Below are 10737 nucleotides of genomic sequence, written 5' to 3' on the forward strand. Positions count from 1 at the left end.
TTTTTTCCCTAGAACACCAACGGTATCATCCTCCTCAAGTTCAATGATGCTTTGATCCCCTGAATTACATTCGAAACCAGGAGAAGGAGAATGCCATCATTCTAAGGGTTTAACTTTCTTGACTCATTAGCGCGAGTCCGAAGTGTTATCTTTAAGCTTCCATCAAATATTTCAGTCTGTGAACAACCTTTTGCCTTTGACAACGATTTCGCCTCCGACCCTCCCAAAAAAAGGGGGACAAACTTGAGGCTGTAGAACAAGAGCCGTGATACTCAGATTCGAGCTCGATCAACTTTTGAATCCTCAAGTTCAACTCAATCTGAGTAAGATCTTACCGAACCCGAGTTCGACTTGACCGACAAATAAATTTATGTCCAAACTCAACTTAAATTGGCATACTTAAATTACAATATACTTGTATTGATTACACAAAAATCCTCAAATTAGTATGTGTAACAAATTTACACTAAACTAATTTTTTGATTACGAAAAATCTTAAATTGGTATATATGTGTCAAATTATCCTAAACTAATTTTTTGATCATAAAAAAATCTTAAATTGGTATATTTGTGACAAATTTATTCTCCGTTAATTTTTGTTAAATTAAATTAATATCATGAAAAACCAAAAAGTGAAATAATTGTTACAAACTGAAAGTAAAATCCTAAACTAGTACACCCATTAACTATAATATGTCATCTAACTCAAAAATATGATGGTAAAATTTAACGGAATTAATAGAGGGTAAATTTGTCATAAATATACTTATTTGATTTTTTTGTGTTTAAAAAATTAATTTGGATAAATTTATCACAAGCACACTGATTTGAGATTTTTCGTGAGATTAACTTATTATAATATAACTTTGGTAACTTTGCTATGTCTCTCTCGAGTGATAACTTGGCGGCCTACTGGGCCGGTCAGGCCCGGCCGACCGAGGATCTGGTCCAGTCGGTCCAGTTTCGCCGGTCAGGTCGAAGCCCCGCTCCCTCGAAACGAAGGCCGGATGTTGTCGTGCCGCGAAGGGCCAGCAATCGTCCACGCCACGAACGACATTGGAAAAACCAATGAACGACCGCTCCACCTTATCTTTCTTTTCACCACCACCCGACCAAAAACCCGAAAACACCAAAAAACACAGGAAGAAGAAGAAGAAAAACGCAACGCTTGCTGATCCGGTCGCAAGCAGAGGCGCACAGCACAGCAGCAAAAGAATAATCTGTTTGCCCTTTTCTCTTATTTTTCTTGGGCCTTTCTTTTTTTCCCTTCATCTGCTCTGATTCTGAGCTCAACGATGGCCACGCTTTCCCTCCCGAAGCACTCCCTCCCGTCTCTGCTCCCACCTCAGACGCCCAGAACCCAATCTCCCCGGACCCCAACGTTCTTGCCTAAGTCGACGCAGTCTCAGTTCCACGGCCTTAAGCTGTCCAATTCCTCCTCTCCCTCCGTCCCTTCTTCCTTCTCCGCCAAGAGCACCGTCTTTGCCAAGGTACATTGTCCCGCGTCCAGAGATTTGGAGGCATTTGGAGGGCTAAGCCAAGAGGGTTACTAATGTCTTCCCGTTTCTGTTTGTGGAAACTTCCTGCAGGTGAACAAAGGCCAAGCCCCGCCAGCCTTCACGCTGAAGGATCAGGACGGCAAGACCGTGAGCCTCTCTAAGTTCAAGGGCAAGCCCGTCGTCGTCTATTTCTACCCTGCTGACGAGACGCCAGGATGCACCAAGCAGGTAACTTGAACGACCTGCTCTTCCAGTGTTCTTTTTTGTTGGTTTGTGGGGGAGATTCAAGTGGTTGGTCCTGTTGGACAATGGCAATCCGTGATAAGGGGCATAACTTCTTTTGCCCATTTAGGTGCAGAGTGTCATTGTTCACAATCACTTGTCTTTCTCTCTCTTTTGCCGAATATGGTGGTGAAATGAGTATGCTCTGAGCTAGACTGCGCCCAATTGCTTTACGTTCTTTGAAAGAATTTGAGTACAATGTGTTGAGTTGCTTAGTGTAGCTAATAGCTATTGATAGATAGAGATGAATTCAGCGATTTCTCCGTTCAACTGGAGCTTCGGTCTACACTAGACCTTGCTGAATTGACCGCAGGGAATTTTCCTTGTGAAGAATTGGGTTTACTAAGCATGCCGTTTCTGTCAGGCCTGCGCTTTCAGGGATTCTTATGAGAAGTTCAAGAAAGCAGGAGCTGAGGTGGTTGGAATCAGTGGGGACGACTCGTCTTCGCATAAGGTATTGGACAAAGTTCATCTGTTTCCTGTAATTGATTATGTGTTTGCATCATTTGAGCTTTTGGAAAATTAATGCTGAAAGCTGTAGGAACAAGTGATAGATTTGTCAGGAATGTTTAAGTCTTTCAGGGTACATGTTTAATGAAACTGCAATACTCGGATTTTGCACCAAAATGCTAATGTTTCGCTGCTGACAATGAGTTTCATTGTTAACGTCAGGCATTCGCCAAGAAGTATAGACTTCCATTCACATTGCTCAGCGATGTCGGGGATAAGGTCAGGAAAGATTGGGGAGTCCCCTCGGATTTATTCGGGGCATTGCCTGGAAGACAGACTTACGTACTCGACAAGAATGGTGTGGTTCAGCTCATTTACAACAACCAATTCCAACCTGAGAAGCACATCGATGAGACCTTGAAGTTCCTTCAGAGTGCCTGATGAGCCATAGTAACTATGATGACAGTTTGTCCTTCCCGATTTCTTGTTGATTTATGTAAACTGTAATTTGGCCCTTCAATGACATGATCTACGATTCTTAAGTCGGTCTTGTACGGATCAAGGACTAGAATGATCTTATTCGGGTTTGTAGTAAGGACATGCAATCCAGACAAGCCTAATACAACATTTACTATGATCCTTCTCTTTATTCTGTACTAAAACATATGAAAAACAAATGGGAACACCTTCAAAGATACAAATAGGATAGCGCGATCATGAGCTCACTGTCGCATCATTCTTCTTTTTCATAGTCCTGACTAGTGTAAGGGCTAAATGCCTCGGCCAACCAGTTCTTCTTCCTCAACGGGTTCCACCCCATGTCTCTGCATATTTCGTCGTCATGGTTGATACTGAAGACGGAGATGCAGTGCCTCTTGTAAAACCGGGTCGTCCTCTTCATCATCTGGATCTCTTTAGTTGTCTGTTCAAGCATGTCCTCAACACTCGGGAGGTTGAACTTCTCATCTAGCAGGTGAGCTAGCCATTTGCTCTGAAGATCTGCTGAATGGAGGTTCGCAACGCTCTCCACATATCCGAGGAATGCCATGTTCGGAATCAAGGGATGGATCGTGGCCCTGGTAGACAATAAAGAAAGTGTAAGCCGCTAGTGTTTGAGAATACACACGACTAGACGGTGTTGGAAAGTGTATTGTATTACCTATACAAGGGCATGATACCAGAAGGAAACTCAATCAGACTCCGAAATGGCTCAGGCATTATGGACTTAAGCTTCTTCTTCCCATCGTAACCTGTCGCGAAAATGACGACATCGGCCTCCAATCTATTGCCAGCATCAAATTCAATCCCTCCTTCCCAGAACCACCATTTGTTGGGCCTCTTGAATGCAATCCTCCCCTTGTCGGCCTCCGAGAAGAAATTCTCCGGCATGATGGCCATTTGGCAAGACGCATAGTCTTCCTCGAACGGGTGATCCGGCTTCAGCCCGTACTTCTTCAGCGGGAGCTTCCACACCAAGTAGGACTCGATGAACTTCGATATCGCCCACCTCTGAGAGAACCACGCACCGGGGAAAACAAAAACAAGAGCTCAGGATCAAGAATCATGTTCAATCAGCTACAGAGTTTCAGAATCGCACAAAATGATGGCTCAATCCTGAGAAGTATCTTGACTGACCAGCGGAGACAGAAGGAAGCACAGGCACGCCCTGAGGAAGGTCTGGTTGGGCTTTTCATGGAGTAACTGAGAAGATCTCGTGGAGTAGAACAGGAAGAAAGGCAAGCCCCAAACCCAGTAGTGTGGGACAGTCCAGTGAAGGGTTCTCACAATCATCGTGCAGGTTTGGCCTTCTGGTCCTTCAACATTGTTGCCAAACATAACCAAAAAAAAAAGTGCACATTAGTGTCCTAATAAACCAAAGGTAACTAAATAAAACTAGCTGAAATGACTGATTAAACATGTTTTCAATTTCACTTCCATAAGACCTTTGGGAGATGAAGTTAACATAATTGGTCATAGTTTAGGCGAAGTATTAAGACATGCATGGGGCATGAGAAGATACAAGGAATAGGGATTTTTTAGGAAAATTATCTGATCGGTCCAGACCTAGGGTAAGACTCAATTTAGTTGGAAGGACTACATTGGAATCCTGTACAAATGTTTAAGACTGATTTGACAAAATTAGAAAATTTATAACTAAATTGACATTCTTACAACACTTCTAGAATTGATTGGACAATTTTCCTAGGTTCTTTAATATTTGACTATTATTGTTTAGTGGTTGGTTTATTAGAAGAGTGCTTGACTAGTTAGGAAACGTATCATTTTCTTGCCGTCATTGTAACTTGAGTCTATTCGGTTGACTTTCCTCTCGCGCAATGTTTCAACTAAATGAAAAAGTCAATTCGGTTGACTTACCTTGAGCATTGTCCGATAAAAGTGGAGCATGTGCATGAATTCAACTCAACATATGCCGCTTATAACAAATTTTGACTTTCTCTTGAAAAGAATATAAGTGCATGTTGCAAGAAAAATTGACTTCCCAACCAACCACATAAATTATTAGCATATTACCGACCAAAATAATAAATAATAATTAGCATATTCTAAGGATTTTCTTCACACGTGTCCTCAAAATCATTGTATTTTCCCATTTTCTTGTACGTATGTACAAAGTCAAAACTGTTTTTGGGTAAAACAAGAAAAAGCTGGTTTTGTGTTGTGAATAAGTGGAGAATGGGGACAAGTCAAGAAAGAAAAACATAATGAGACGGTTTCTTTGATGATTCGGTCTTTGGAGATTTGAAGATTGACCTCGTTCTTCTTTTTCAAAGATTAATGGAAGATATGCAAGAGTTGATTTACAATACGAAATTTTATAAACCGATATAGGATCGCTTCTTGTTAATACCCATTTACAATTTGACACATTTCTTCATAAATCAATTTTGTAAATCAATGTTTGTGATGTAAATAGAAGGGTGAATATTTATCCTCAAAGGATCACTCCAAAAATGAAGGCAAATTCATCGCCAATTGGCAATCACAAAATTTTAACAGAGTATAGGAATTATCCGTCTTCTTTAGTTGGCTTCTCAAGAGGAAAGATATTAAACAATGGAAATCACTGCTCTCTTGATTATAAGTTGCACAAAGTGAATACAGATGATGCGAAGGAGATCAAAATCACAACAGTGCGGTATCACGAAACTCAGATTTCTTTAAATTCGTCAGTGATCATTTTTCCCGGAATTGCAGACGAAAACCTAGCCGTTTGCAGATTTTACTCATCTATATACACTGTATAATGTATACGATACTCAATGTTTGAACCACGAACAATTGCTTCGGAAATATTAGCAGAGGTCGTGAATTTTATACCTTGGTTTGCCTCTGCACACTCCATGGCTAAATCGATGCCTGATTTCTTGTATCCAACGATGACGACTTTCTTGCCCTTGAGCAATTCGGTCGCGGCTTCATGGTCGAGCTTGGAGTAATCAATGTTGTGCAATACTTGGCCATGAAATATCTCAGGGCCTTTGTCGTGTGGGAAACTAGGGATCTTAGGTATATCCCCATATTTGCCGATGCATATCACCAGGAACTCGAAAGAGTGCCACTGATGTAAATTGAAACATCATGAGGAATTAATTCGTATAGGAGTGATATTTCTAACATGATACTTGAGAGAAATACAAAATGAATCATGCATGCCAACCTGGTCCATGATGGACTAGGCGATTTGAGTCGTCAAATCTGACGGATCTCACATGAGCTTATTTGTTGGCTCGGATTAGGTGGTTTATTATGGACTAGATGAAAGAGGAAGAATTTCACCATTTTACTTGGAATCGGTTCTGCAGAACCTTCAGTTGATCAGCTTTCAACTTTATGCTTGTGTAATAAACTCTAGAAAAAGAAAAGTTTGCTTGAGGCCTAAACTAGGAAGTTTGAATAGAAAACCTGAACACTCTCTGATTCATGAGTTCGGACGGCAACCTCCCAGACCGGCTGCCCAGGCAACAAACTACCATAATCTGCCAAATTATCCGTTGGCTTCTGATTACCGACAAAGCGAACCTCCACCACTTTCGAGTTAAACCTGATGAACTTCATCAAGTCAAAGCGTGTAGCATACGCGTGCAAGTAATCGAGGATCTGGGCATGAGAAGGGAAGCTTGAGTTGTCTCGGTCAGGCCAGGGGAAATCCGAGAACTCATAGTCGCAGCGAAGGGACTGAAGCTTGGTGGAATTGTAAGAGCAGTGTTTCCAAACACCCCCAATTGAGTCACTGGCCTCAAAGACAATTGGGTTATAGTGGGAGAGTTGTTTAGCCGTGGCTAAACCGCTAACACCAGCGCCGAGGATGGCGATTCGTGGGTTCATGACGGTAGGGTTTTGCAAAGGGTCCATGCCGGAAAGAATGCCTGGAATCGGCTTTGAATTTGGACAGGAAAGAGAGGTGGGGAATGCTATAATGTTGGTTTTGCTATTGCCTTGTGAAAGCTATTAGCGAGGTGTTGGTGAACACATATGCATGCAAATGCAAGGCTTTTATAGACTTCTGCATGAGATGGTGACTTTTCTTTTCTCTCTTTTTATTAGTAGTCTGTTTTTCCGGTTTTTGTGGTGACCTTGCATGAAATAGCGTTAAAATTTAAAAGCACGTGGAGTGGACGCGAGAGAGAGAGATCATGCAATGTAGAAAAGGGTAGCTACAGTGCTTTTGTATTATTCAGACTATAATTAAGGGTATGAACAGCAGTTGTTTGAAGTTGGCCCGTCATGAAGAGGAACTTTCGGTCATTCGCGAGCTTTCCTCTAAATTGCAGAGGCGGTGGAAGAAGTTCTATGCTCCTTCAAAACCAATTAAAAAACGATAACAAATACATTAATATTCCCGCACCCATCTTCCTAGTCAGCAATGACAATATAAATCACCGATCGAGAGCCCATAGGAAAAACAACTTTAAATCTTTAGTGGGTAAGTTACAAGTTAAATAGTCACGAGTTTCTGCTAAGTACAGAAGTATCTTTCTGTGAGATGACTTGGAATTGGACCAAAGAACTATTCAGCAAGAATTGAAGATTTCAGAGCTACTAGAAAAGAAGACAAAAAGAAGAAAAATTAATGGAATGGCCTCATTTCTATCTCTTTGTACAGAAATTCTGTGTTCCACAGTCTGATAATGATCAAGACTCTCGAGGGTCGAAGTTCAGCTCAAGGTAACCTCATTTGAAAATAGTTTTCAGACAGCTTTTTTCGTTGTTCCTTTTGTGGTAACAAAATTGGAGCAGAATGGGTGTACTGTACGCACATGCGGAGCGTCAATATATCATTCATATGAACGAGTGTGTCTGAACGGGAGACAAAACATCATTCGGAGTTCAAAGCACGGGAATTTTGGAGTAAAATGCTTTGACAGATGTGCGCCATTTTCTGGAAGGTCCATTTTACCACGAGTATCATGGTTGTTAAAAGAGGGTTTCTGTCATAATAAACGAAATCAATCAATCAATCAATATGATGCCGAACTCTCCACATTTTCAAAGTTTCTTTCATGCATCATATCTTGTCATATTCAAGATCGCAATAGTCTATCGTATGAATTTTCAAGATTCCGATGATCATGACGAACTAAAGATGCCCTATGATAGCAACGGGGTGGCGAGATATGGTAGAAAGCTCTAAGACACTAAAGATCAATTGGCATGAACTTAAGGAGGATCGCTATAGGGACAAAGCATAAAAACATAAAAACATCTGAACCAGGCTAGGTCTATCTGGCCTGTGAAACTCCATCCCAAATTTCCACTTTTCTAGTTTGACCAATCACTTAAATCAAGACTGCCTTGTCGAGTGCAAAGCCTAATGAAACATTATATTAGAAAGGCGCATTGCTCGACTTAGAAAGCTTAAAAAAAGGAAAAAAAGAGCATCGCGAAGGGATTTTTCTTTGACCATGGAATGGTATCTAGTCACCGCCCGTTTCTAACTGGAGCTTATTGATATTGCGAAAACACAAATCCGAATATGCGTGGCATATTAAAAATAGAGAGGGCGGACACGGTCATGCAGATTGAACCATCTGCAGAGATTTGATGTTCTTTTAATATGAAAGATCCGAGAAGATGAGTACGCAGTTCAGAAGAAGTTGTGCTAGCTTGCACTTTCAAGTCAGCTTAAATAACTCTTTGCCCTAGAACAAAGATATTGAACGATTTAGGCAGTATTCATGCCCAAATGCAAAGTTTCTCTTTGAAGTCAAAGTCTCTCGTTCTTGATTCAAAGGTTTCCATTCCCATTCATGAAAACTGAGAACTAGGCGTTGGATATTCGAGGAACTTATTTATCTAATTAAAACGGGTCCTTTTACTTAGTCTTCCACTTCAATTACTTTTTAGCAGCCAATTTTTTTTTTTTTTTTTTGGGGTCTTTATGAACCATTTACCACGCAAGAGTGCATGAAACCTAATTCAACTGAAGACGCATGGGATTTCACCTTAATTGGAAAAGATTGACAATCAGATGAGCCATGAGTTGACAATTTCATGGTCGATACTTCAAACTTCAAAGCTTGGACTCGACGGCGAAATAAGCAAAATTTCCCTCAATCAAGCCGGTCCATCTAAGGTTCACCAGTTTCGAAACAAGCGGTAAAGTCGAATGCCGTGGACGGAGGGGAATGAAAGGTTCTGGAAATTAGAAAGAGATCAACTATAATGCGAAATGCAGGCTAAAAAGTCCAACCTTAAACTATTCGGTGGAGGGAGACCACGTAAATAGCGTATAGAATCCGCTGTCAAGTGACATGAGATTATATTTCAACATTTCCTCTCACGTGCAAGTCAAATTATGAGCGACAACTGGATTTTGGCTACATAATGTGAAATTTGGCTGATAGGCTAGGACGCATATGCGTGGAATAAATAGCAGTGGCTCTTATACCAAGTGGGGATTTATTGTAGAGAGAAAAAGTGTAAGATTACGTACATGTCTCGGACAACAGTACAAGAGTTATATATAGGGCGAGAAGGCAATTAGACTTAATTAGACTAAGGTAAATCATGAGTAACCTAATCTTAAATTGTAATTCTAGATATATCTCTAACACCTCCTCTCAAACTCAAGGTGATTGAAAGGAAGTCAACTGGAGTTTGAAAAAAATATTCAGAAAACGCCCATATAGATATGTCTTTATGAATATATTGACAATCTTATCAACGGATGCAGAAGATACAAGTCGAATAGTGCTAGGAAGAATGTGCTATCGAATGAAATAACAATCTATTTCAATATGTTTGGTGCATTGATTAGAAACATTATTATGGGCAAAAGAACGCTTCAAGTGCCATAACTTTACTCAAAGGGACACTTAAGTACCATAACTTACGAAATGTACACTTAAGTGCCACTCCAGCCAAAATCAGGTCAAAACGCTGACGTGTCATTTTTCCGGCGAAATGCGCCCAAAATGACGCCGTTTTGCATATTGACGTGGCCAAATAATGCAAAAACGGCATCATTTTGAGCTGACGTGGTAAAAAATAAAATAAAAATTAATTAAATTAAATTTAAAAATAAATTTAGTTAAAATATAAAAAATAATAATTTAAAATTTTTTAAAAAAAGAAAAAGAAATGGGGTTAGCGGCTAAGGGATTAGCCCTTAGCCGCCGGGAAGGGCCGGCGACAGTGGGGGAGGGTCGGCCGGGGTCGCCATGCCTAGCCGGGGGTCGCGACCCCGGCCCGATCGGTGATGAGGGCTCATGAGCCCTTGCCCCGATTGGGGCGAGGGTTGCAACCTCGCTTAGATTTGGCGAGGGTCGGCGGCCCTCGCTCGCCGGGGGGTCGCCCTAGGGCGACGGCCCTTGAGGGCGGGCCACCGACCCTTGGCCTAGCTGGGTAAGGGCCACCGACCTCGCTAGATCTAGGTGAGGGCCGCGACCCTCCCCAAATGCGTGGCTAGTGGCGAGGGCTCGCGGCCCTCACCTAGATTCGGCAAGGGTCGGCGGCCCTCGCCGAACCCGGGCCGAATCCCGGGCGAGGGGCGGCGAGGGCTTGCGAGCCCTTGCCGCCGATTGGCGGGGTTGCCGCCCCTAGCCAAGGCTCGGTGACCCCGGCCAACCCTCCCCGCCGTCGCCGGCCCTTCCCGGTGGCGGCGGGCGGCGGCGGCAGCGGTCCCCCCTCTTTTAATATTATTTTTTAAATATTTTAACTAAATTTAATTTTAAAATTATTATTTTTTAATATTTTAATTAATTTTTATTTTAAATTTAATTAAATTAATTTTTTTTTATTATTGTTTTACCACATCAACCCAAAACGATGCCGTTTTTGCATTATTTGGCCATGTTAGCATGCAAAACAGCGTCGTTTTGAGCTCCGTTCGTCGGAAAAATGTCACGTCGGCATTTTGGCCGGACTTTGACTAAATTGGAACTCAAGTGATCCATTTTATTCCGATTTTGACACTTAAGTGTATCTTTCTTAAGTTATGACACTTAAGTGTACCTTTCGTAAGTTATGGCACTTAAGTGTCCCT

At 41.7% G+C, this 10737-nt stretch overlaps 2 protein-coding genes across 2 annotated transcripts; one reads left to right on the plus strand and one right to left on the minus strand.

Moving 5' to 3' along the window:
* Nucleotides 1-1108: 1108 nt before the first annotated feature.
* LOC104436389 (peroxiredoxin Q, chloroplastic) lies at nt 1109-2874 on the plus strand. Its single transcript, XM_010049149.3, has 4 exons — nt 1109-1490; nt 1590-1727; nt 2146-2235; nt 2454-2874. Exons 1-4 carry the CDS (start codon nt 1296-1298, stop codon nt 2670-2672), a joined length of 642 nt encoding a protein of 213 aa, XP_010047451.1. The 5' UTR covers nt 1109-1295; the 3' UTR covers nt 2673-2874.
* Nucleotides 2875-2888: 14 nt separating this feature from the next.
* Nucleotides 2889-6605, minus strand: LOC104438994 (probable flavin-containing monooxygenase 1). The gene is made up of 5 exons (XM_010052129.3): nt 6156-6605; nt 5571-5811; nt 3867-4045; nt 3391-3740; nt 2889-3307 (listed from the first exon to the last, which is right to left on the minus strand). The coding sequence occupies exons 1-5, from the start codon at nt 6603-6605 to the stop codon at nt 2965-2967; spliced, it is 1563 nt and encodes a 520-aa protein (XP_010050431.2). The 3' UTR covers nt 2889-2964.
* Between the last annotated feature and the right edge of the window lie 4132 nt (nt 6606-10737).

This window comes from Eucalyptus grandis, chromosome 3, assembly GCF_016545825.1.
Source record: "Eucalyptus grandis isolate ANBG69807.140 chromosome 3, ASM1654582v1, whole genome shotgun sequence".
Classification (NCBI taxonomy): domain Eukaryota; kingdom Viridiplantae; phylum Streptophyta; class Magnoliopsida; order Myrtales; family Myrtaceae; genus Eucalyptus; species Eucalyptus grandis.

Excerpts from the sequence above, each read along its gene's own strand:
- LOC104436389 (XM_010049149.3), top strand. The coding sequence starts at position 1,296 with ATGGCCACGCTTTCCCTCCCGAAGCACTCCCTCCCGTCTCTGCTCCCA. Across the intron at positions 1,491-1,589 it reads AGAGCACCGTCTTTGCCAAG|GTGAACAAAGGCCAAGCCCC; the intron begins GTACATTGTCCC and ends AACTTCCTGCAG. Across the intron at positions 1,728-2,145 it reads CGCCAGGATGCACCAAGCAG|GCCTGCGCTTTCAGGGATTC; the intron begins GTAACTTGAACG and ends CGTTTCTGTCAG.
- LOC104438994 (XM_010052129.3), bottom strand. The coding sequence starts at position 6,605 with ATGGACCCTTTGCAAAACCCTACCGTCATGAACCCACGAATCGCCATC. Across the intron at positions 4,046-5,570 it reads GTGTGCAGAGGCAAACCAAG|GACCAGAAGGCCAAACCTGC; the intron begins GTATAAAATTCA and ends ACAATGTTGAAG. Across the intron at positions 3,308-3,390 it reads GGTATCATGCCCTTGTATAG|GGCCACGATCCATCCCTTGA; the intron begins GTAATACAATAC and ends ATTGTCTACCAG.